The 27,543-nt window shown below is 38.1% G+C and overlaps 1 protein-coding gene across 2 annotated transcripts in view; it reads left to right on the top strand.

Moving 5' to 3' along the window:
• Positions 1 to 16,693, top strand: part of ARID2 (AT-rich interaction domain 2) — a 167,309-nt gene extending 150,616 nt beyond the window's left edge. For both annotated transcript variants that reach the window (XM_019419114.2, XM_019419113.2), the window contains 3 exons: positions 1,528 to 1,651; positions 1,739 to 1,830; positions 15,066 to 16,693. In XM_019419114.2, the coding sequence (XP_019274659.1) occupies positions 1,528 to 1,651; positions 1,739 to 1,830; positions 15,066 to 15,210 (361 nt within the window). In that variant the 3' untranslated portion in view covers positions 15,211 to 16,693. The remainder of the gene's footprint in view (positions 1 to 1,527; positions 1,652 to 1,738; positions 1,831 to 15,065) is intronic.
• Positions 16,694 to 27,543: the final 10,850 nt, after the last annotated feature.

The raw sequence follows: 27,543 nt of genomic DNA, 5'->3' as shown, positions 1-27,543 counted from the left end.
TGCTCTGTTAATAATTTGTAACTGTAATGTTTTGATTCGAATTTGTAGACAAGTCATGAGAAGTAGTGACAGGTGATAGTTGAGAAATGCTTTGTAAACTGGAAATGTATGTATGGTTCTTTGTCCTTTGAGAAAATAGTTGAATATGTATTTGATAATGGCAAAGAGATTTCTTCTTACAACTTCTTCTCTCAGGAAAGACCAGGGTGTCATGTGAAGATTGTAAGAGTATACATATCACACTTACTATATGGTTATTCATTTACCTGTTATTTCATGAACACATACTTGTAATGCATGTGGTCAAGTTCTAGTTGGTTATAGATTCCCGTAAGATCCTTATTAAATTTACATGGTATTTATCTCCTATTCTGTTTCTAACTGAGTCCTTTAGTTATAGATTCTGTAACCTAAATCATATGTTTAACTTTCAAAAATGTGAAGATAAGGGGCATCTGGATGGCTCAGTTGGTTAAGTACCCGACTCTTGATTTCAGCTCAGGTCATGATTTTGCAGTTCGTGATATTGAGCCCCACTTCAGGCTCTGCACTGACAGTGCAGAGCCTGCTTGGGATTCTCTCTCCCTCTCTCTCTCTGCCCTTCCCCTGCTCTCTCACACTGGCCCTCTCTCTCTCTCAAAAAATTAATTAATTTAAAAAAAAGTAGAAGTGCCAGAAATAGACCCATACTACAGATGTGAATGAAACCTGAAGCACAGAGGGGCAAACTGAAATTTTCAAAGTCATACATGTAGTTACAGGGTCAGAAATAGACAGGGTTTCCTCATGTGAGAGTCCATTGTTCTTTCCACCGTTGCCTCACAAGAATGCAACAGATAGTGATGCAATTTTTCTGCTTGGCCAAGGAAATCTAGCATAATTTGAATCTTTTATATAAAACCTATCTCTGCAGTCCCTCCATTCTCTATCTTTCATAAAGGACAGTAGAAATAAATCGAAAGGATTGATTGAAATAATCAGATAATGATGAAACAAAGTACTAGTGTGAAAACGTGGTGTTTAGCGTAATTCCTTACTACCATAAGGTTCTCTTTTCCTGGATGACCTATACCTGTACCAACACATTCTTAGGTGATATTATTGTACTCTTAGGTACTGTTTAGCAAAAATAACTCGCAACTCAAATTGTAGACTATTTTCTTTTCCTTTAAAATCTTCAAATTACATTCAAAATCTGAACTCCATAGCTCTGATACTGTGTTGTATTGATTTTGATTGCTTGTTTACCAGCACAGTAACTTTAAAGATGGACTACACTAGAACATCTGTTGTTAGCTTTAAAATTGATAGATTGGAAAATAAAAGACTGGAAACCTCACCCTGATACTAAGAGCCCCTTTGCCTCCGCTGACACAAAGTAAACAAAGTTAACGCTGGGCCATTGGAGCGTGTGTTTATCTGATATCTGGTTTCAAAGTAACCACCTGAGGGGTTGGCAGGTTGGTCATCCTTGTCATTCTGTCTGCAGCATCATGTTAACAATCTCTGTCTCTCTCCTCAATGTAGGCAGCCTGCTGTAGGGGGCACAAGCTCAACTCCTAGAGCACAAAAGGCCATTGTGAATCATCCCAGTGCTGCCCTTATGGCCCTTAGGAGAGGATCAAGAAACCTTGTCTTTCGAGATTTTACAGTAAGCAAACCTTGAAAGCCTTATCTGTAAAGGTGTGAGCACTGTATGATTTAGATCTTTATTCTTTTCTTTTCCTTTCTTTTTAAGGATGAAAAAGAGGGACCAATAACTAAACACATCCGACTAACAGCTGCCTTAATATTAAAAAATATTGGTAAATATTCAGAATGTGGTCGCAGGTGAGTAATCTGTTTTCTACAGCCAAAGTGAATTTAGATTATTTTACTTCTACATGTGAGTTAATAAAACTAGATAACTGTGTTTTATTCACTGTTTTTCTCATCAATTTTGTGAATATGTCCAAAAGCTTATGCCAACATCAGACCAACATGATTTCGAAAGCCAAAAATGTAGGCGCACCTGGGTGGCTCAGTCAGTCGAGCATCCAACCCTTGATTTCAGCTTGGGTCATGATCTTGGGGTTTGTGGGTTCAAGCCCCACATCTGGCTCTGCACTGGCAGTATGGAGTCTACTTGGGATTCTCTGTCTCTCCCTCTCTCTGCCCCTCCCCCACTCACGCTATCTCTCTCTCTCTCTCTCTCTCTCTCTCTCAAAATAAATAAATAAACTTTAAAAATAGATACATAAAAGCCAAAAAAGTAGACGTTGAAACAACTAGAAGGTGTTCTTTTAATTTGTTTTATTAAGTTAATCTTTCTGGCCATAGAATTCAGAGCAAAAAGTGGATTTACTAAAGGGAAACCTTAGGATCAGTTGGAAAGTGAATGTGTGTCATTTGAATCCAGTGGAATTAGAATGGAATTTAGTTCGGTAATTGACATTTTAATGAAGCCATCAAAGTTTAAAACTTACTTTCTTATGAACTTAAGCAAGAGGAAACTCAGGATTTTATAGATCTGTAGAAACTAGAATCAATAATTCTAAGAGAGCAAATGTGGAATGTTCTGTTGGTTACTTTTGGACTTTGTCTCCCTTGAAGCTTGTTTGTAATTTTCTAGAATTCCTTCTGTGTTTTCAACTGACTCAGGCTCTTTTCTTGAGAAGTTGTCCTCTGAGGCATCCTGACTTCTAGTTAGGGACTTTTTCTCTGAGTTTCTCTCCTCTTAAATACTATTAGTCCTATCTCCTAAATATATCCTGAATCTACCTTAGTTCTCCCCACTCCCTGCATTTTGACCTTGCTTTGGTCCTTTTATATTTCTTGCAGTAACCATCCAACTGGATTTTCCCAACATAAAAACAGTGGTATCAATTACAAAAGAAAAAGCAATGAATTTGAGTATATCAAACTTCAGTAAATTAAAGATGAAAACACTTAAAACTAAAGTTTAAAAAACAGTATTTGCAATGCCAGAGTTACTGTGTCTTAGTGTATACAGTGTTCTCACAGATGAATGAGAAGAATTCTTAACATTCAAAAAGAAAAATAAGCAGTTTTTCACAAAAAAAGAAATATGAAGGGTAGTAACCATATAAGAACACCAGCATCTTCTTCATTTGTGACATGGTTTCTTCTCCTTTTCTTACTGTATTTCCCTCTCCCTCTGTGGTCCATAGCCTGTATTTCAGTTCCAGCCTAACTAAGCCATGTGCAGATTCCTAATCGTGCTAGACGCTTTCACGTTGCACTTTGGTACCTTTTGTTCCAATACTTACCCTGTGGTGGTCTGTTGATTATCTGGAAACCCTTCATGATTCAGTTCAGGTAGCAGCTTTTGTGTGCTGCCTCCTGTGCCATGTTCCCCTGCCCCATAGCGTTTGTTCTTCTCTGTTCTTTTAACCTGTCTCGTAATATTTAATCTTGTGTTGTAAATAGTTTTTGTATGGCTTTTTTCATCTACTGACCTATGTGTAGACATTCTCTGATTAATCTTTGTGGCCTGAACACCTGGCACAGTACTTAACATGTGTAGATAATTTCTAATTTCTATTCGTCCTTAAGATTCAACTCAGGGGTTACCTCTTCCCCTCCTGACATCTTCCTCACTAGCCCACCTCTGACATCCCTCACGTCCACCTCACACATTGTGTTTTACCACCCTAGATGGTGAGATCTTTGAAAGCAGGGATTGAATATTGATTTTTCATTTCTGTGTCCTCCGTGCCTACCGTAGTGTTTGGAATGTAATAGCAATTCGATAAGTATTTGATTGATAGACACATGGAAGGAAAGAAGTCTCACAAATTCATTCTTTTCTGGAGTTCTAGAGATCTAGAATTTGTGTAGATAATTCGAATTCTAAAAGTAAATTATATGGGGTGCCTGGGTGGTCCAGTCGGTTAAGCATTGACTCTTGATTTCAGCTCAGGTCATGATCTCACGGTTCATGGGTTTGAGCCCCATGTCAGGCTCTGCACCGACAACACGGAGTCTCCTTGGGATTCTCTCTCCCTCCCTCCCTCCCTCCCTCTGTCTCTCTTTCCCTTCCTCCCTCTCTTTCTCTCTCTGCCTTGCTCCCTCTCTCTCTCTCTCTCCCTCTCTTTCTCTCTCTGTCCCTTCCCCACTCTCTTCAAATAAATAAACTTTAAAATAAATAAAAGTAAATTTTACAACTTAGCATTTTACCTCATTCAAATTGCACATTCTTAGGCTTATAGCAGAGCCACTTTGGCTAGATCTAATATAATTATTGAGCCAAAGTTTTCATTTTGCTGTTTTTGTTTTGTTGTTGATAGTGTCATTTTCTATATAACTCTGAACTTTCCAAACATCTTCTGACATCTTTAGTTACTATGATCTTAGAATAGCAGAACCAAAAGAATTAAAACAATCCATTAAATTCTTACCGTTCACCCTCCCAGTCCAGGTTGAACTGCAGAACCTCACTCAGACATCTCCAGATGTAGATTTTGGCTTAGCAAGAATACTTACAGAATCTGGCAACCTATATATGTGAAAAAGAGAGTATAGGACATCAGCTGCAAAAGATTATTCTCTGTTGAGATTTCCCATCTCTGGTGGAATAAGTAACAGAGTATGATTTTTTTTTTAGACTAAAACCAACTCTGCAATAAGAAAATTGCAGGTTGATAGGAAGATATGTGGAAATTTACCTTCAGTCTTGTACAGTATACTGAACAGTATGAAATGTCAACGTTTTTAAATTTGAAGTGCAGAATCTAGTTGGAATAATGTAAAATGTTTAAATGCAGTTTATCTCCATTCTGATTAATTTTGAGCTCTGGAGTATTGCAATATATATCTCTTCCTTTTGATTCATATACCTTTATCAATAGAATATGTGGGTCTTATTTAATAATCAAATGGTACTTTTCTATATGCTAATAATGAAGTGAAAAAAGAGAATAATTCCATTTACAATATATCAGTCAAATAAAATACTTAGGAATCATGTTAACCAAGGAGGTGGAAGACTTGTGCACTGAAAACTAGAAAACATTGCTGAAAGAAATCAAAGCAGACATAAATAGAAAGATATTCTGTGTTCATGGATTGGAAGACTTAATATAGTTAAGATGTCCGTACTACCCACAGCGATCCGCACGTTCAGTAAAATCCCTATCAAAATCCCAATGATATTTTTTTACAGAAATAGGAAAATCCATTCTAACCTTCGTATGTGATCTCATGGAACCCTGAATAGTCACAGCTATCTTGAAACAGAACAAAGTTGGAAGACCCACAGTGTCTGATTTCAGAATTTACAACAAAGCTACAGTAATCCAAACAATGTATTACTGGCATAAAGAGAGACATAATAATCAATCAGTGGAAGAATAGAGCCCAGACATAAGTCCTGGCATATATGGTCAAATGATTTGCATTAGGGTGCCAGTTCTCCATTCAAGGAGAAAAAGACAGATGGAGCTGGGAAAACTGGATATTCACATGCAAAAGAACAAAGTTGAACCCTTACCTAACACCACATATAGAAATTAACTCAAAATGGATCAAAGATCTAGAAATAAGAGCTAAAACTGTAAAACTCTTAAAACATCTGAGGAAACTTCATGACATTGGATTTGGCAGTAATTTGTTGGATATGACACCAGAGGTGTAGGCAACAAAATGAAAAATAAATTGAACTTTATCAAAATTAGAAACTTATGCACCAGTGGACATTATTAACAGAATAACAGAATGGCAGAAAATAATTGCAAATTACATATATGATAAAACGGTTAAAATCTAGAATATATAAGAAACTCCTAAAACTCCACAACATAAAACAATCTGATTTTAAAAATGGGCAGGGGCACCTGGGTGGCTCAGTCAGTTAAGCATCCAACTGTTGATTTCAGCTCAGGTCATAATCTCAGGGTTTGTTAGTTCAAGTCCCACATAGAATCCCTACTTGGGATTCTCTTTCTCTGCCCCGCCCCCCACCCTTCCCCCACTCATGTGCACCCTTTCTCCCTCCCTCTCTCTCTGAAAATAAACTTAGCGAAAAATGAAATACAATAAAATAACAAAATAAAAATGGTCAAAGGACTTGAATAGACATTTCACCAGAGAAGATAAACAAATGGCCAGTAAGCACATGGAAAGATGCTCAACATTATTGATTGTTAGAAAAGCACAAATCAAACCACAGTGAGAGCCACTTCACAGTTATTAGGATGGTTATTATTTAGGGACTCAGTAGGTTGAGTGTCTGACTCTTGATTTCGGCTCAGGTCATGATCCTGGGATCATGGGATCAAGCCCCGTGTTGGGCTCCATACTAACTATGGAGCTTGCTTAAGATTCTCTCGCTTTCCCTCTTCCCCTCTCCTGAGCTGTGCTATCTCTCGCTCTCTCTGTCTCTCTAAAAAAAAAAAAGAAAAAGAAAAAGAAAACAAGTGTTGACATAGATGTGGAGAAATTGGAACCCCTGTGCATTGCTGATAGAAATATAAAATGGTACATATAAAATGGTATATGAATTATATCAATAAAGCTATAAAGATTAATTTAAAAAATTAAATGGTAATATAAAGCTTATAATGGAATATAGTAGTCCTCTACTTATCTCCTCCTACCGACCTTCAACAGGGAGCTTTCAACAGTTCGAACTAATTTTTCTGGTACTTGCCTCCATATTTCTAAATAATATTCTTATGTTACTATTTCATAGTTTACCCGTTTTACACATTAACTGTTGATATTCTTTCTAAAGAATTGAATACTCTTAAAACCTCTCTTTCCCCTGCTTTTCCTTTGCTCATAACATTGTTACATCACAGTTTTCGGTTAAATCTTAAATCAGATATTGTCAGATTGTTTGATGCTCATCCAAGTGCTACTGTTATTAAAGTTTTCTTTCTTTCTTTGTATTTCTGGGGTTAATGATTGTCTTGCTTTTTGTTTAGCTTTTTATGGACCTAATGGTGATTTCTCTATATATTACAATTATTTCTCAAGCCCATATATAAGCTATCCAGATGCCCAAACACAGTTGTTAAACCTCTCTCACCTTTACATTTTTTCCCCTGCAGTCTAGACAGCTTGCTTTCTAAGCCTAGTACATAGCCATTCTCAGGAATTCCTTCAATATTGAATCCCTTTCTCTTGTATTCAAATTATTTCCTTTACTTGACTTACTCCCTCATCGTGCTAAAGCATATCCTCCAATATTAAACTCCACAGGTCTGAGAATGTCTTTAGCCTATTCTTACTCATGACAGTTTGGCTAGATTTAGAATTCCAGATTGAAAAGTCATTTTTTTTTTAAGTTCATTTTTTTTTGAGAGAGACAGAGACAGAATTTGAGTGGGTTAGGGGCAGAGAGAAAGAAGAGAGAGACACAGAATTTGAAGCAGGTTCCAGGCTCCGAGCTGTCAGCACAGAGCCCTATGTGGGGCTCAAACTCCGAGCTGTGAGATCATGACCTGAACTGAAATCGGATGCTCAACCGACTGAGCTACCCAAGCGCCCCATTTTTTTTTTTTTCTTAAAGTCTGTGAGGGCATTGTCTAATGTCTTCTAGCATTCAGCTTTGCTGTTAAGAAGTCTGTAACTTTCTGGTTCCCATTCCTGTGTTTGTGATCTATTTTCTCCCCTAGAAGTGTTCAAGATCTTTTTTTCCCCTTAATTTCTGATATTCTGAAATTCTATGATGTTGTGCTTAGTGTAGGTGTTTTGTTGTTGTGATCATTGAAGTGGGCATTTCATTTCAATGAATCCTTTCAATCAGGAGATTCATGTCCTTCAAGATGGGAATTTTTCTTGAATGTCTCTTTTTATAATTCCCTGCCAACCATTGACCCTATTCCCCATTTCTGAACTTAAGTTTTTTGGATGCTAGACCCTCACAGATTAATCCTCTAGTTTTCTTTTCTCAGCTTTCATTTTTGTCTGTTTAATGTATTTCCTGGGAATTTCCTTGACTTTGTCATCAACTCTTGAATTCTTACTTAGCCTATCCTGCTTTAATTTCTAAGAGCTCTGAATGCCAGTGTTGCTGTTTTTTTTTGTTGTTGTTTTTGTTTTAAATTTTTTTTCAACGTTTTTTATTTATTTTTGGGACAGAGAGAGACAGAGCATGAACGGGGGAGGGGCAGAGAGAGAGGGAGACACAGAATCGGAAACAGGCTCCAGGCTCCGAGCCATCAGCCCAGAGCCTGACGCGGGGCTCGAACTCATGGACCGCGAGATCGTGACCTGGCTGAAGTCGGACGCTTAACCGACTGCGCCACCCAGGCGCCCCCAGTGTTGCTGTTTTATAACACCCTGTTCATATGTTGAATACAATGCTTTCTCATCTCTCTGAGGATATCAATGCTAGGATTGTTAAATTTTTTTCTGTTTCCTCCAAATTCTTCAAATAAAGGACACAATAGTGGTTCAGTCTGTTGAGCACCCAACTCTTGCTTTCGGCTCAGGCTCAGGTCCTGGGACCAAGCCCTGCGTTGGGCTCTGAACTGAGTGTGGAGCCTGCTTGGGATTCTTTCTCTCCCTCTTCCCCTCTTCCCTGTGCTCGCTCTCTCTCTCTCTCTCTCTCTTTCTCTCTTCTCTCTCAAAAAAAGTAAATTCCTCAAATGAGCATTCAGGCTTCATGTTTTAAATTAAGAATAAAATATCAACATGCTAATCGGAAGCTCTGAGTATGTCATCTCCACTTGTCACTGGTGATTGCCATTTTTGGTGATCCCTAATGATCCAATTTGTTTATTAGAAGCTCTTCAAATATCAGTCTCTAAAGAGAGATTTTGTTTCTCCAGAGAAGAATCTCTGATTTTCTTGCCTTTGGAGGTGGGCAGTTTGGAGGAGGGTCAATGTGAAATCCTGTGTTCTGGAAACAGAATGGGAGAGGGGAACCAAGAGGACCTCATTTTTGTTCAGTTGATCCCTCACCCTCCGGTAGTCCTAAGCTTTTCTGGTTTATTTCTTCAGAAAATTTTCTTTAAATCATTTTGGTACCGTTTTGGGAAGGACAGAAGAAAAAACTCTGTCAAACTGCTGAGTGTCTTAAATTGTGTTGACTAATGCTACTTACAAATTATTTTTTCTTATCTATTAAGTATATTAAAGTGACACAATGTTTATCCTTTGTAAAACATAACAAAATAAAAACCTTGAAATTTGAAATTGAAAGAATACCATTTTATACAACAAAATGGGCATATTTTGTTTATCTAGTGAGTGCTTATTTCTTTAAAACCCCAAAAAGTAGAAGATATTAATTTATATCAAAAATGAAATTGTTACAAGGCACCTGGCTGGCTCAGTTGGTGGAGCATGTGATTCTTCATCTTGAGGTTGTGGGTTCGAGCCCCTATGTTGGATGTAGATACTACTTACAAAAATAAATAAATAAATAATTTAATGAAAAAGAAAGAAAGAAAGAAAGAGAAAGAAAGAAGGGAAAGAAAGAAGAAAAAAGAAGTTGTTACCTTAAAGTCATCCTGGTGATTTAAAATTAATCTAAGTTTTATCCGTGTGACATAATAATAAAGAATACTTTTGGGGCGCCTATTTGGCTCAGTCAGTTAAGCATCTGACTTCAGCTCAGGTCATGATCTCGCAATTTGTGGGTTTGAGTCCTGCCTCAGGCTGTCTGCTCTCGGCATGGAGCCCGCTTCAGATCCTCTGTACCTCTCTCTCTCTCTCTCTCTCTCTCTCTCTCTCTCTCTCTCTCTCTCTCCCCCCCCCCTTCCCCACTCACACTGTCTCTCTCAAAAATAAATAAACTTTAAAAACAAAGTAAAATATTTTTTAAATAATACTATTTTAAAAATAAATTTTTAAATATTTTTAAACTATCAATTTGAAAAAATACTGTAATTGGTGAAGTTTTTGAAAGTTTTTTTTCTTTATCAAAATATTCATCAATATAGGAGGAAAACGATTTGATCCCACTTTGTAAGTTTTTTATTATTGAAGTATAATGTAAGTGTTTCAGGTGTATGATACAATGACTCAACAATTCTGTACATTACTCAGTGGTCATCAGTATAAGTGTACTTTTCATCCCTTTAACTATTTCACTCATCCCCTCACCTACCTCCCCACTAGCAACCACCAATTTGTTGTCTGTATTTAAGGGTCTGTTTTTTGTCTCTTTTCTGTTTGTTCATTTGTTTTGTTTCTTAAATTCTACATGAGTGAAATCATATGGTATTTGTCTTTCTCTGACTTTTTTCACTTAGCATAATACCCTGTAGGTCCACCCATATTGTTGCAGGTGGCAAGATTTCGTTCTTTTTATGACTAATATTCCAGTGTGTGTGTGTGTGTGTGTGTGTGTGTGTGTGTGTGTGTGTGTGTGCGTGCATGCATGTACTTACACCACATCTTTGTTAGCCATTCATCTATGGATGGACAATTGGGTTGCTTCTGTATCTTGGCTATTGCAAATAATGCTGCAATAAACAGGGGTGCATATATCTTTTCAAATTATTTAAGTTACTTTAAAAGTTTTATAGGACTTTATTTCTTTTCTAGAAAAAATTGTAGAAATTTCATAATTCATTTAAAAATTTGTTTAGGACCACCTGGTTGGTCGGCATATTTGGTTTAAGCATCCAACTCTTGAGTTCAGTTCAGGTCATGATCTCATGGTTCGTGAGTTCGAGCCATGCTGTCAGTGCAGAATCTGCTTGAGATTCTCTCCCTTCTTGGCTTTCCCTCACTAGCTTGCATGCATACACACGCTCGCTCACTCAGAATAAATAAACGTAAAACAATTTGTTTAATCAATTTTTTAAATAAATCATACCTAAAATATGAAAAGCAGAAGTGTATAAAGCTCCATGAACCATCACAGAGTGAACCACCCATATAATGAAACATCCAAGTTCAGAAATAGAGGAGGGATGCCTGGGTGGCTCAGTTGGTTAAGCTACTGACTCTTGATTTCAGTTCAGGTCATGATCTCAGTTCATGAGACTGAGTGCTGCACTGGGGCTTTGCGCTGAGTGCAGAGTCTGCTTAAGATTCTCTCTCTCTCTCTCTCTCTCTCTCTCTCTCTGCCCCTTCCCCCCCCCACCCCAAATAAATGAATGAACATTAAAAAAAAAAAAACAAAAAAAGAGGAGGACCAGTATTGCAGAGCCCCTTTGAGTCCCTACTGCCTTTATCCCATTTTCCTTGGTGGGATCACTATCCTGATGTTAACCATAGAATTTTACCTGGTTTTAACTTTATATAAGTAGAATCATACGGGATATATTCTTTTGTGTTATCTTCTTTACTCATCTTTTTTGTGTGTGAAATTCATGTTACATATAGCAGTACATTGTTCATATTCTTGCAGTATATGATTCTGTTCCACGAGTATACTCAAATTTGTTTTTTCCATTCTACTTTTGGTAGGCTTATTGGTTGTTTTCAGTTTGGGGCTATTAAAAATAGTGCCACTATCGGGGCGCCTGGGTGGCTCAGTTGGTTAAGTGTCTGACTTCGGCTCAGGTCATGATGTCACAGTTTGTGGGTTCGAGCCCCATGTCGGGCTCTGTGCTGACAGCTCGGAGCCTGGAGCCTGCTTCGGATTCTGTGTCGCCCTCTCTCTCTGTCCCTCCCCTGCTCATGCTCGGCCTCTCTCTGTCTCAAAAATAAATAAAAACATTAAAAAAAAAAATAGTGCCACTATGAACATTCTGTACATGTTTTTGGCCATATATGTATATATTTCTATTGAACTTTTAAGAATGATTGGTGATTCAGAGGATATTACAACTTGAATACATAATGCCAAACAATTCGAAAGAGATTTTATCAGTTTATGCTCCCTCCAGCATTGTAGGAGAGTCACAGTTGCTCCACATACTTTTCAACATTTGGTATTATAATTTTTAATTTTAGCCATTTTGGGGGCTGTGTACAGTATGGAAACTACATAAAAGTCAATATCAAAATAGCTAAAAAACATGAAAAAATGCCCAACTCCTTAGTCCAGTGTTATTTCAATGAAGGCACCAAGTTCTTGGGTTATCTCAATGATGGTTGATTTTTTTTTTTCTGACATTTAATGTGAAATTTTTCACACATAAGGTAAACTTGGCATAATTTTGCAATGAACACCTATATACCAGTCACATAGCCTTTTTTTTTTAATGTTTATTTGTTTTTGAGAGAGAAAGAGCAAAAAGTGGGGGAGGGGCAGAGAAGGAGGGAAGCGCAAAAACCCGAAGCAGGCTCCAGGCTCTGAGCTGTCAGCACAGACCCTGATGCGGGGCTCAAACTCACGAACCATGAGATCATGACCTGAGCCAAAGTTGGACACTGACAGAACCACCCAGGCACCCCTCACCTAGCTTTTACCATTGACTTTTTACTATGCTTTTCTTACCACATAACTGTCCATCCTTCCACTCAGCATCACTCTGTAGAAAAAAAAAATTTTTTTTAAGTTATAATTAAAAAGAAATAGCTGCTTTTATGGAGTGATGACATATTCAGATGATAAGCTAAATATTGCCTGCTTTCACTTAATGAAGGGAATAAAACTTTAAGCATAGGGGCGCCGGGATGGCTCAGTGGGTTGAGCGTCTGACTTCAGCTCAGATCATGATCTCATAGCTCATGAGTTTGAGCCCCGCGTCAGGCTCTGTGCTGACAGCTCAGAGCCTGGAGCCTGCTTTGGATTCTGTGTCTCCCTCTCTCTCTGCCTCTAACCCACTCACATTCTGTCTGTCCCTCTCAAAAATAAACACTAAAGAAAAAAGTTTTTAAAAAAACTTTAATCATACCTAGAATATAATTTTAATTTTCAAGTCCTCTCTTAAAAAAGCAGGCATCTTATTCCTCTCCAGCTGTTTTCTGACATGATCTGAATTTTTATTTAGTTTTATCTTAATTTTGTCAAGGACACTTAACATGAGATCTGACCTCTCAACAAGTTGTTAAGTGTATAATACCTTATGGTTGACTATAGGTACAATGTTGTACAGTGTATCTCTCAAGTTTATTCATCTTGCTTAACGGAAACTTTATGCCCATTGATCCTCATTTCCATCTTGCCCCAGCCCCTGGCAAACACCATTTCAGTCTTTTATTCTGTGAATTTGACACCTCTAGAAACATCTGAGTTTTCTAAGCATGAACGAAGCTTGATACAGAATTATGCCTGGCAGTCTCCTATGTTTAGAAAGGTACCATGGAGAAAAGTCAAACAGTCCGATGATCTTGCTAATTCTGCCACTACTGTTTAGCTAGAAAGTCATTTCAGTTTTGGATGCCTGAAGATGTCCTCAAGTTACTCATCTGTAAATTGAACAGGTTAAGCTAATTGTTTCCCATATTCCTCCTTTTCCTACAATATATTAACATTACTGTGTGCAGAACTATGTATTATTTCTTTAAAAATACAGAGTTTTGGGGGCACCTGGGTGGCTCAGTTGGTTAAGCTTCTGACTTCAGGTCATGATCTCATGCTTTGTGGATTCAAGCCCCATATTGGGCTGTGTGCTGACAGCTTAGAGCCTAGAGCCTGCTTCAGATTCTGTGTTTCTCTCTCTCTCTCTCTTTCTGCCCCTCCCCTGCTTACACGCTGCCTCCCTCTCTCTCTCTCTCTCTCTCTCTCTCTCTCTCTCAAAAATGAATAAACACTAAGAAAATTTAGAGGTTTGTAGGCTTTGTTTTTGTTTTATAGATTCCACATATTAGTGAAATCATATTTGCTTTTCTTTGACTTACTGTACTTAGCAAAATACCCTCTAGGTCCATCCATGTTGTTGCAAATGGCAAGATCTCATTCTTTTTTTTCTTTCTTTCTTTTTTTTTTTTTTTTTAATGATTGAGTAGTATTCTATTGTGTGTATATACCACATGTTTATCCATTCATCTGTGGATGGACACTTACGTGCTCCCATACCTTGGCTATTATAAATAATGCTTCAGTAAACATAAGAGTGCATGTATTTTTTGAAATTAGCTTTTTCATTTTCTTTGAGTAAATAGTAGTGGGATTACTGGATCATATGAATTTCTATTTTTAAGAAATTTTTTTGAGGAACCTTACATATTTGGTAGAATTCACCAGAGAACTACTGAGCCTGGTGCTTTCTGCTTGGGGTGGTTACTTTTTTTTATTATGATTCAATTTCAATCTTGAATAGATTCAGATAGTCTGTTTCACTTTGTGTGACATTTGGAAGCCTATTTTTCTCAAGGAAGTGGTCTGTTTCATCTAGAGTTTCAAATTTGTGGGCATAGTGTTATCCATTTTCATTCTTTATTGCTTTTAATGTTCATGGGATCTGTAGGGATCCTTGGTACCTTTCCTCTTTCATTTCCAATGTTAGTAATTTGTATACACACTCTTTTTTTCTTAGATAGCATGTCTTAGAGACTCAGTGATTTGGTGGTATTTTCAAAGAATCAGCTTTTGGTTTCATTGATTTCCTCTTTTCAATTTCATTGATTTCTCCTTGAATTTTTTCTTCTGCTTACTTTGAATTTAATTTGCTATTCTGTTACTAGTTTCCTAAGGTGGAAACTTAGATTATTGATTTTAGATCTTTTTTTCTAATAATATGCATTCAAACAATGCTATAGATTTCCCTCAAAGCACTGCTTTCACAGCATTCCGCAACAGATTTTACTAAGTTGTATTTTTATTTTAATTTAATCTTGAATATTTTTAAAATTCTTTTGAGATTTCTTCTTTGACCCATGTATAACTTAGTGTTACATCATGTATTTGGGGATTTTCCAGTCACCTTTCTTTTATTTCTGGTTTCATTCCATTTTGGTCTGAGAGCTGACCACATTACTACCAGCATTCTTTGAGCCATCTTTTATACATGTGGCTTTTCAAAGTGTATTAAAAGCAACAGTATATGGATGTGGTAAACACACTTGTTCACTGAAAATCACTACATAGATATAAGGAAATCTGTCGTGCTTAGAAACATCTTTTATCCACGGAAGTTCATAATGTATTCCATTCACTAAAGGGAACACATTTTCTCAATGAAATAAAACTTAAAATCTTTAAACTCGTAAAATCCGTAAGAAATCATCACTGACCTTGGATACTGACGAACTTCTGTATGTTTTTTTTCCAGATTGTTAAAGAGACATGAAAACAACTTATCAGTGCTAGCCATTAGTAACATGGAAGCTTCCTCCACCCTTGCCAAATGCCTTTATGAACTTAATTTTACAGTTCAGAGTAAAGAACAAGAAAAAGACTCCGAAATGCTGCAGTGAAAAATAATTCCACTTCTCTAGTGGGGACTCAAAGTCAGATACATTTCACATACTGTTACTGAAGAAAGCACCAAGTCTTAATGGAACAGAGACCATAGAATGAATTATTTTATCTCCTCCCATGATGCTGAGAGGAAGCTTCGTATTCTGATCTCTGAGCGAATCCCTTTGTTCTCTGTTTAAAAAAAAAAAAATCTAAAAAGAAAACGAAAAAAACTGCTGTGGGATTGTCAACCAGCTTATCTGCAGGATGTCTCTCAGATCTGATAAATCCTGATGGAAACTGGTATGATCAGAATTCAGTACCATCCACATTGGAATATACATGGAATATTGTAAAACCTACATGAGCAGATGAAATAGAAGCATTAAATATTTTTATCTATATCCAAAAAGGAGCACATTTTTATATTTACAAAACCGTTTAAGCTGGTTTGAATAATTAAAAAAAAAAAAATTTCAGCACACCTATACCCCCTGATCTCAGAGGGGGCCACCAATATCTAGCTATGGATTGTGTGTTTTGTTTAGAAATCAGTAGCTTGGTTTTCTTACTTGAGCCAATATATTTTCACTTATTTATTATCATAAAAATTTACCAGTCTGAATAGATCTTGTAAATATTTGTGAATAGAATGAACACCTTTCATGCCACTGCAGCCACTGGAAATACATTCTGTGGTGTCCTAGAAGCATTATTGGTAGGTTCTAAAGTTTTCTAGACTTTCCTGTCAATTGTAAGTAATTGTGATATATTCTACGCAGTGGATGAATGTTCTTTAAATTTGTGTAAATACTTCTGCAAAGGTACTGATGCTGTAAAGTCAAAACAGTTTTGTGGAACTGTGATTTTTTTTCTTTTTTTTTTCTTTTTTCTTTTTTTTCTTGTTTTGTTTTGTTTTGTTTTGTATTATACACCTTGTAGAACTCATTTTGCTGGCTGAAAGAGTATGGAATAATATATCTCATGTCATTTTTGTAGAAGAAAAACTATTTGAAGGTATTTTTTGGTTTTCCCTAACATGTATCCACTGTAAACGTTTGTCATGTGCAAGCTCAGAGCTTGGACAGAATTTTTTGTATTTGTAAATTGGTTTAAATACATGGAATTTTATACAGGTTTTCTCCTGTGTTATATATGCATTATGTGCAGGTATGATATTTTCTTCACTACTTTTTCTATCTTAATATAGTGTGGAATTTTATTGTATTATTCTTCCATTCTTAATACTGTACCACATTCCTGCTCAGAAACTGCTCACTTCCTTAAATTGTCTTTTCCCCCAGCGTGAAATGTATCCATTTATAACTGCCTATTGCCTGTTCTATTAGCATCCAAAAATGTGGAAGGCCTCCCAACCACCATTTCTGCTGTGTCCTTAGGATGTGCAGTAAAAAATATAGACCTAACAGTTTATGTTATAGAATGGCTTTATTTACTTTGGTGACTGTTTATAGTTTTTAAATAAAAGACTGAACATTTTCTTGAGTCTTTCATTTCTGAGTATGCTTAAAACATTCTTTAAAAATATAGAGAGAATCCCAAATTTAGCTGAAAGCAGGGTCCAGTCACCTATTTAATTATATATCGATTTTTAATTCGTTAAATAGAGAACAGATAAAAGAGATCCTTTACGTGACAAATTTGCATGAGATAGGAGATTGAGAGTATTTTCCATTTGTTACAATGTAAAACAAACCCAGATTATTATTTGATACTGTGTTTCTTGGAGTGTTGGTTCAGAACCACAATGCACCCAAATCTTCAACTTGAATTTAGGAGCAGATTCTTAGAATAAAAGGATCTTAGTTTGGATATATATACAAAAAAAAAAAATTTAATAGTTTGATTCAACTAGTATCAACGGAAATTCTAATTTGTCCCTGCAAGGGGGACCTTGGCGCTGCACTCTGCCATGTGCTAATGAATGCTTCAGAGACTTTTTGTCCAACATTAGCCACGATCATTTCCTAGGGTTGTGGGGTTTATTCTTGGCCCACCTCCCGAGATTGGGGCTGCCAGCAGACGCCACAGAGATCATGCAGTAACACTAAAATGAGCCTTGTCTCCCCCACACTTGTACGGCTCCCAGTTGTTGGCATCCGTTGGCCAACATTCATTGTCCTTGCCTAAAAATCTCAAAATTTCCTAAAATAATCTTGTGTAAAATGAGTGTTTGTTTTAAAGATACATTTCTTTGCAAAATAAGGAACTGCGATGGTAATTGGATCGGAAAGAGAAGAAACTCCAGGTTCAGAAAAATGGTTTTCGTATTCACTCTTCTTCCACCTCATTGGAACTGCATGCGTGCTGTAGCTCTAGCTTTTGTGCTTTGATATGGAAATATAAATATGTCTGTAGCCCCTCCAAGCGTTGGTCTCAACAGAGAATTTTCTAAATGTATTTGACCTAATGAAACCAATTATGGCTTCCCACTTAGGTTTTCTCGTATAGCTTTCTAGAACTATATAATGAAATAACGTGGACTTTCTGGGTAATGGAATTAAAGTGCTCTTGCACAAGAAGTTCTTCATAACCCTCTCATTCATGAAAAGGTGCTCCTCGCTAGACAGAAACTTGCTGATTTCCAGTATTGTTATTTTGTCTAAAGTTCTGTAAATACATGCTTTAATGTTATCTTTGAGAAATCTATGTAAATAATATAGTCTACAACATAGAGACTGTACAATTCTGTGTTATATATGTGCCTAGTGCTCTGTTGGCACTCAATAAATTTTAAGTAACAAAATTGATAATCATATAGCCAAGGCATATTTTTCTTCCAAGCTCTAGACAGGATGTGACTATATACTAATGAGACTCCGTAATACAAGCCACACGTGAAAACTCGTCTCATTACTTTATAGTCATGCCATGTATGTTTTTTTAACCATAAAATGACAATAAAAACGATTTTTTAAAATGAGATTGTTTTGGATAAGTGACTTCTGTCCTGATCTTAATCACTGTGATTAAACATCAAACAAAGAAAACATGATGTTCTTTACCACCCAAGCAGAAGCTGCTAAGAAGCACAGCAACAGGATGATCCCACTGCCAGATGGCCCCTGGTCACGTTTCTTAAGTACACCTCTGGAGTTGATTACAAAAGACCGAATGGGGTATGTTATTTTTATGCAAATTACTTTATACTGGACACTGCTGTTCTTGAAAAAATGTTTACTATCTTAAGACCTTTCCATATTGGTATGTCAAGAGCTTTCACATCCTTTTCTATAGCTATATAGTATATAGTCCATTGTATGGCTGTATGATGATTTATTATTTGGACCCCTTATTGATGTACACTTGTTTACAGACTTTTAATTACGCCGGTCCCTAACATTTGCTTAACACAATTCCTCTGTCATTCACCGTGCTGTGCATTTTACACGTATTGTCTGGGTCTTCACGAAAACCCAATGTGATAGCTGATGTTACAAGGGGGGACTTAGAGGGGTGGGATGAGTAAGTACCTTGACCAAGGTCATATGGCAAGTAAGTGGAGCTGTTTAACCAGCACGCGTGAAGCTAATTGTAGAGAGTAATTAGAATTCTTTCCAGGAGGAGTCAGACATAAGACACTTATTTTTTATGCAGACCCTTTTGTTTGTATTTGCTGCATTGTTTATAGTATTTCCTTCCTATGCATTGTGTTGTCTTTTTAAGATTTTCCCTAATTCCTCAGATTTTCTCCCCCAAGTATTTCATTCATTAATGTGGCATCACTTAACTTCTTAGAGCCAGAAACTTTCTGGGAATTCCCTTAACAAAGGAACATTTCTAAGACTAGGGTTTATGGTAAATTGAAAACAAAGCTTCCAACCAACAACTATCTACTCTAGTGTATAACTTGAACAACTGATAGCTGATTCTTCTGAACAAAGTTACTCAAAACATTTCTAGGATGTTAATAGGATTTTTTCTCTCTGTTTATACCTCCCTTATATCTCATTCAGCTTGAGTATTGATGGAGAACTTCTGCTGCTCATTTGGAAGATTAAGGAGACAGTCCTGCTCTGAGGCTGAGACAAGCTTCCAAATGCTCACCAGTAACAAAGGTAAAACATGGGCTAAATGAGAATTATAAAGTGTTTTGGGAGTTCAGTCCTGTGGAAGGCTTCATTTGATTGATGAGTGGGAGAAGGCAAAGTGGGAAGGGCTTCGTGGAGTAGTAAAAATGTCTTTTGGAGAATTTAAGGGCTGATAGAAATTTGACAGACTTAACAGTGGTAAGAGAATGTTTGAGTTTGGAGAGGTCTTGTTCTAGAAGAGAGGTTATAGATTAAATGGTGCAGTGTGAGTTAGATGTTGCTAGAGCAGGGACATGCTTTGGCCACCAAGTAAAGAGCTCCATGAAGCGTAGTCTGGAAATCAATCATAACAAATAGGTTGAACCACATTTGGTTAGGTGCAGGGTTGGGTTTCCAGAATCTCTGAACTGTACTTTGTTTCCCTAAACTGATAGAGAAATATTTAGCCTTTGCTTTAGAGAGGGTTTATTGATTTGAATGATCAGATATGATGCCCTGTTTATAACTAAACTGTGTGAAAGACAAGACTAATTTGGGGGCTGACCCTTTCCACAAATTCACTCTTGCTGGGCAGTTGTCCGGGAACAGGCGTTTCTGAGTTGTGCAACCTTTGAAAATTGACACAGTTTGTTAAAATAATAACTGAAAGAAAGGAACAAAAGCCGCCACAACCTAATACAGAAAGCATGATTTTTTTTTCAACGTTTTGTTTTTTTTTTTTAATTTATTTTTGGGACAGAGAGAGACAGAGCATGAACGGGGGAGGGGCAGAGAGAGAGGGAGACACAGAATCGGAAACAGGCTCCAGGCTCCGAGCCGTCAGCCCAGAGCCTGACGCGGGGCTCGAACTCACGGACCGCGAGATCGTGACCTGGCTGAAGTCGGACGCTTAACCGACTGCGCCACCCAGGCGCCCCAGAAAGCATGATTTTAAGTACACACACTCTGACTTCACTCTCTTGCACACAGTAGGCACTGGCACATTTGTTGTTCAAGTTTTCTGCTTCCAAACAGAAGCACATTTTATGCGATGCAGAATTCTTCCAATAGGAATTTTTTCCCCCAATTTATGATTTATTTTTCCCATTGGGACTGGATTAAAAGAAGAGAAAAGATGAAGAATGAAAGATTTGACTATCACAAATCTAAATTTTTTTAGTCTATTTATTTTTGAGGGAGGGAGGGAGAGAGGGGGGAAGAGAATGAGCAGGGGGATAGGCAGAGAGAGAGATGGAGACACAGAATGAGAAGCAGGCTCCAGACTCTGAGCTGTCAGCACAGAGCCCCATGCAGAGCTCGAATTCAGGAACTATGAGATCATGACCTAAGCCGCAGTCAGGCGCTTAACCGACTGAGCCACCCAGGTGACCCTGTCACAAATCTAAACAATGGTTCGGAGCTAATTGCTGGCCTCTTGATTTTTTTTTTTTTTTAATAAAGTTTTATTGCGAAACCCCCACCTCAGGCACATGTAACAAAATGCATAAAATAAAGAGTAGAGCTTTAGTATTGTAAAGCAAACCCCTCTGTAACCACTGCCCAGATCAAGACATAGACCTTGGAATGGAAATAGAAATACAGACAAGCCATTTCTGGTGCCCAAACTGTCTGGGTAGATTGGGTGAGAAAGAGTAAGTGTGGGGCACATATGGCTGGGTAGATCTTGTGATGAGCCAAGAGGCAGCATTGGGAGATGGTTACAAGGATAGGCTTTGGACTCAGGCTCCTCTGAGGTCTGAGTGATCCTGGCTGAGTGACTGAACCTCATCCTCATTTCTTCAGTTGAAAAATGAGGTTAATAATAGGACCTACTTTAAAAGTTCTTACAAAATTTAAGGGAGATAATGCAAATAAAATATTGTCACAGAGCCAGTAGGAAGCACTCAACGTTAGTCACTGCTGCTGTGATTGGTAATCATAATTGTACTTGCTAGAGCTAAGGAGGACGTGCAGTCAGCTATTAAAGTGTACAAGGAAGACTTCCAGAAATGACGATTTAGAAAAAGCCGTGTTACAATGGTAATTTTAGAAATGTCTAAAATTCCTTTAGGCAAGTGTGTGAATAAAAACATGTTGAATTAAGCACACACAGCCTGACCTCACCAACAGCTGGGTTCTTACAAGAGTCTCATTGCACCTTGGAACCATGTGAACACCCAAGAAATGTTCAAGATCTTCTTTCTCTGCTGAGTGGGATCTAAACCCCAGATAAAGTGGCATTTGAAAACACAGTTTAAAAAAGATTGCAGGCAAACTGTCAGGTGCTGTTGCTGCCTCTGAAAGGGAGGATAGAATCTAAATGGTTTTAAAGATAAGCTGTGATCTAATTAGTTATGTTGTTCTGACAGAACAGCTGTGATCTTCAGGGGATCTTAAAAAGTTACATAGTGGTTTGCTTCTTGGCTGCACATTAGCCTTCGCCCGGGGAGATTTTAAACTATCCCAAAGCCAGAGATTGATTAAATTAGCCTAGGCTGAGCCTAGGCTCAGCCTTTTTAACTAAATAATTTTAGTTTATTTAGTATTGCCTTTTTAACTAAATAATTTTAATTCTAGTATAGCTCACATACAGTGTTATATTAGTTTCAGGTCTACAATATAGTGATTCACCAATTCTATACAGTACTCAGTGCCCATCGGTATCAGTGTACTTTTAATCCCCATAACATTTTATGAACATAGCAATTTATATTAAGTTGATGGTTGAAATTAAGCTTAAATTTGAATCTATTCTTTACTCTCCTCCCTCCTCCCCACGTTTTAGGTATATGGTGTCATAATTTACATCCTTTCATCTTGTGAATCCCTTTACTGATTTTTATAGATAAAGTTTTACTGTTTTTGTTCTTCCTACTTTTCTTACTCTTACTTATGGTCTTTCCATTCAAAAAGTCCCTGTTAACATTGTTTTGTAGGGGTGGTTTAGTGGTGATAAATTGCTTTAACTTTTATTTGTCTAGGAAACTCTTTATCTCTCCTTCGACTCTGAAGGATAGCCTTGCCGGGTAGAATATTTAGTTGCAGAGTTTTTTGTTTTGTTTTGTTTTGTTTTGTTTTGTTTTGTTTTGTTTTCTTTCAGCACTTTGAATATATCTTGCCACTCTCTTCTGTCCTGCAGAGTTTCTGCTGAAAAATCCACTGATAGCCTTATGGAGTTTCCCTTGTATGTAACTGTTTTCTCTTGCTGCTTTTATTTATTTATTTATTTATTTTTAATTTTTTTTAACATTTATTTATTTTTGAGACAGAGAGAGACCGAGCATGAACGGGGGAGGGTCAGAGAGAGGGTGACACAGAATCTGAAACAGGCTCCAGGCTCTGAGCTGTCACCACAGAGCCCGACGCGGGGCTCGAACTCACGGACCGTGAGATCATGACCTGAGCCGAAGTCGGCCGCTTAACCAACTGAGCCACCCAGGCGCCCCTCTTGCTGCTTTTAAATTCTTTATCACTGCTTTTTGCCATTTTAATTACTGTGTGTCTTGGTGGGGACCTCTTTAGATTGATTTTGGTGGAGGGATCTCTGTGCCTCCTGGATCTGGGTTTCTGTTTCTTTCCCCAGATTAGGGAAACTTTCAGGTATTTCTTAAATTACATTTTCTGCCCCCTTTTCTCTCTCTTCCCCTCTGGATCCCTATAATGGGAATGTTATTACACATGATGAGTAGGTGAGTTCCCTAAATCTATTTTTATTTTTTAGTATTATTTTTTTCTCTCTTCTATTCAGCTTGATTGCTTTCTACTACTCTGTTCTTCAGGTCACTGATCCATTTTTCTGTTTCCTTTAGTCTACATTTATTCCCATTAGTGTAGTTTTAATTTTTAAAACTGAATTCCTCATCTCTGATTGGTTCTTTTTTGTTTTCTATCTCTTCGTTAAGGGTCTCACTCAAGTTCTCCACTCTTTTCTGTAGTCCAGTGAGTATCTTTATGATCATCTTTTAAATTTTCTATCAGGCATATTACTTACCTTGGTTTCATTTAGCTCTCTTGCTGCGACTTTGTCCTGTTTTCATTTGGGACATATTCCTCTGTTTCCTCAGTTTGTCTAACTCTCCACATTTGTTTCTATGTATTAGGAAGGTCAGCTACATCTCCTGCTCTTGAAAGTAGTGGCCTTATGAAGAAGGGGTCCTGGAGTCCTCTGCAATGTCCTCTGTCCATCAGAAATTGACACTTCAGGGTGTCTCTTAAGTCTGTTGCATGCACCCTAGTGGTATGGCTGGGCCACTTTTCCCTTTAATCCAGTTGTCTGCAATGGTTCTCTGCCTGTGTGGGCAGTTTGGTCCCTGTGTTGTTAGTGGACTAGTCGGGGGGTGCCTTATGCTTAAGTTGAGTCAGACCAGGTGTTTGCCAGATGCAGTAACACCAAACTGCAGGGTGCTTTCTGTTTTGTCCCGGGAAGCTTTCGATGGTTGGCAGGGCCTGCACTCAAACCAGATGTCTGCCCCAAGCCCATTGTTGGAGCTGCACTGAGACCGGTGGTTATATTCCCCTCTCCCCAGAGCACGAGTCACTTTGGAAGTGGTACTGGCCCTGGTGGAGGCTGCTTGCACACTGCCGGGCTTGTGGCACCACTTTGGGTGGGTGGGCTCTGGCCAAGGGCATATTGGAGGAGGCAGATCCGCAGGACAACAGGGGCAGGGCGTATGGTTGTTAGCAAGGTCTATGCAGGTCTGCTGCTAGAGGAGATCTGGAGCTGCCAAGGACTAAGCCTGGGGAGGTTAGATGGCGTGGGCGGATTCACAGAAGAGCTAAGGTGGGCCATGCAGTCAGTAAGGTTTGCATAGGCCTGCTGTGGGAGGAGACCTAGAAGCCTGGCTGGAAGGGACAGGTCTGCAGGAGAATGCAGAGGCAAGTTCACTGTTAGCAAGTTAGGGAGAGTGTTGCTGCTGCACTGGTTCCCACAGGTATCCATGGGGACAGGGTATAGGGGAGGGAAATGGTGCCAGCCAGCTCTTCTTTTTTTTTTTTAATTTTTACTTTTTTAATTTACATCCAAGTTAGTTAGCATATAGTGAAACAATGATTTTAGGAGTAGATTCCTTAATGCCCCTTACCCATTTAGCCCATCCCCCTACCCTCCCACAACCCCTCTAGTAACCCTCTGTTCTCCATATTTGAGTCTCATGTTTTTGTCCCCCTCCCTGTTTATTTTTGCTTCCCTTCCCTTACGTTCACCTGTTTTGTATCTTAAAGTCCTCATATGAGTGAAGTCATATGATACTTGTCTTTCTCTAATTTCACTTAGCATAATACCCTCTAGTTCCATCCACATAGTTGCAAATGGCAAGATTTCATTCTTTTTGATTGCTAATACTCCATTGTATATATATACACCACATCTTCTTTATCCATTCATCCATCAATGGACATCTGGGCTCTTTCCATACTTTGGCTATTGTTGATAGCGCTGCTACAAACATTGGAGTACATGTATCCCTTCGAAACAGCACACCTGTATCCTTTGGATAAATACCTAGTTCTTTTGTTCTTGAAGTCTCTCAAAGTTACCGGTGCCTCCTGTACCTGCTCTGAGATCAGTTTGGCTCCCCACCGTGTCTTCCCCTTTTCTACCTTCTTTGATGTTGGCCTCTTAGCTGCATTTAGCTGTGGAGAGTGTGTTCTGCCAGTCCTTGGATCATCTTCTGGGTTATTTACACTGATGTGGGTGTTACCTAGTTGTATCCATGTAACATTAGGATGTTCCTATTCCACCATCTTCTCAGAAGTCTCTGTGTATTGTTTTTGGGATTTTTGTGTTTTTATTTTTTTTTATTTTTTTAAGCTGTGACCCTGGATGTGCAGCTAGATTGAAACCATTGTGCAAGTAAACTGTATTTCCACCATTATCCAAGATGAGACAGTGGGCAAACCAGTCTGAATTATAGAGCAGAACTTCTCCCAAGTAAGTATGTAGGAAATTATGACTTTCCCATATCTAATCTCACTTAATCCTCTAGGTAAGTAGGCAGCAAACCCTCACATAGGCCGCTCTGGCTCAGAGAAGTTTAGTAACATAATCAGCATCACCTAGGCACAGAAAGCTGTGCCTCAGTTCTCTGTGAGCTTTAAAACCAAGACCCCTACTAATTATAAGTGGATTATCTTCTCTAATGATTGCAGGATTGGGAAATATGCCCAGATTAGTTACGGTTTGGGAAGTCTACTTCTTTATGACTCAGGCGTGTCTCAGCCCATAAAGCCAGTGGGTGCTGACTACTCACAGACTAGCACCCATCAGCTACCACAGGAGGCTGTGCTCCCCGCTGGGGAGTATGGAGCACAGTATGGAGAGCCATCAGACACCTATCTCAAGTGTTCAAGCTGAGACGTTAGGCCAGTTCTAAATTGGGAAGTTGGTAGCTCCCCAGCCTAGAGCAAAGCTTCCTGTCCATTCCCCCACTGTCATGTACCAAACAAGGAGAGCTGCAATTTTCTCGTTTTTTCTGATCATACGACTATTGTTCACTATAGTAAACTTGGAAGCTAAAGAAAAGCAAAAAGATCCTCTGCTACTTAGAAATAATAATCTGTGTTTTTGTGCCTTAATTTTAAATTGGAATATTATGTATACAGTTGACCCTTAAGTAACACAGGTTTGGACTACACAGGTCTACTCATACACAGATTTTTTAAGATAAATCTGATACAGTACTATAAATGTATTTTCTCTTCCTAAGGATTGTGTCACATTTTTTTCTCCAGCTTACATCATTGTAAGAATATGGTGTATAACACATAACATACAAAATATGTTTACTATGTTGTTGGTAAGACTTCCAGTCAACAGGCTGTAGTACTGAAGTATTTGGAGAGTCACAAATTCTATGGGGGATTTTTGACTCTGCAGGGGGTTGGCTAGAGTCCTAGCCCCCTCATTGTTGAAAGGTCAGCTGCAGTTTGTGACCTATTTTTTTCTCCATTTAATGTTTTTTTTCCCCCTGAAAACATTTACAACAGCTGTGGAATACTTTCATATGAACCACAGATGTAAAATACTTTCATATGAACCACAGATTAACCATTCCCTCCAATTTTCCTCTATTAAATACTAGAAAGGACTATGTGAACCAGTATGTTTTCATCATTATGGAAAAGGGATATGGCAGCCCTTTTAAGGCTGTTTATACTTATTTACAAGTTGCCTTTTAGAAAGAAAAATTGTACAAATTCTAACCAGTACTATTTCCTCATGGCACTCTTGCCAGAATTAAATTTATCAATTTGATAAAATAACATTTATAACATTAACTGTGAAGTTGAACACTTTTTCATGTTTATTAACCACTTTTAAGCCATTGAAAGATTATGAGTGGAGTAATCTTTCAAAATGCATATCTGCTCATATCAAACACCTTCTGCTTGAAAGATTTCAAGTTTTTCTTTACAAAATGTATTGCCCTAAGAAGTCTCCACCAGTCTTCACTCTAGCCAATTTAGGCTTGGGGTTGCCACACTTTGAGGCCACAGACCATTTGCACCTCTTTCCTCTGCCAGCTCTTTTCTCCTTGCTTAGTTCTTATCTTTAGCTCTTAAGTGCCATTTCTCCCAGGGATTCTCATTGATCACTGTTAAGTCCAATTACCCTATCACAGATCCTTGGATCACCTTATAGTCCTGTCATTCCTTACCAGTTATATAAATAGATGTTATTTCCACATTATGTAGCTCTGTGAGTAGAAACAGTATTGTTTTGCTTACTCTTCCCTAGTGTGTAACACACGAGGTGGGCACTCTGTGTTGAATGATGCTGTGTTATCAGAAGATTAGTCCTTTAGTGTCTACAATGAACTGGCGCATATAGAATCTAAGTCATAGTTGGGACTATTAAAAGAGGTCAGTTGGCAACACTCTGGGAACTAAAGGAGTTGGATTTCACTGCAAAGGAATTCCAGTTTGATATAGAGGAAACAGCAATTGTTTGAGAGAATGGAGATGGGATGTGAATGGAAAATGCATGAAAGATGGCTTCAATATTAAAACCTTAATATCTCCAGGACAGGAAATATGAAGTACTGTTAAAAAGGCAATGAAGAGGTGCGCCTGGGCCGCTCAGTCATTTAAGGGTCTAACATTGGCTCAGGTCATTACCTTGCAGTTCGTGGTTTCGAGACCTGTGTCGGGTCTGAACTGTCAGCTCAGAGCCTGGAGCCTTTTTTGGCTTCTGTGTCTCCCTCTCTCTCTGCACCTTCCTTGCTCTCTTTCTCAAAAATAAATTTAAAAACTTAAAGAATTTTTTTTTTTTAAGTAACGGTACGTATGATATGTGATAGAATACTATATAGCCGTTAAACA

The sequence above is a fragment of the Panthera pardus genome, unplaced genomic scaffold, assembly GCF_024362965.1.
Source record: "Panthera pardus isolate Hobbes unplaced genomic scaffold, ASM2436296v1 HiC_scaffold_6, whole genome shotgun sequence".
Lineage (NCBI taxonomy): Eukaryota > Metazoa > Chordata > Mammalia > Carnivora > Felidae > Panthera > Panthera pardus.
The sequence above is the reverse complement of the archived record's forward strand: the minus strand, read 5'-3'. Positions and strand labels throughout refer to the sequence as shown.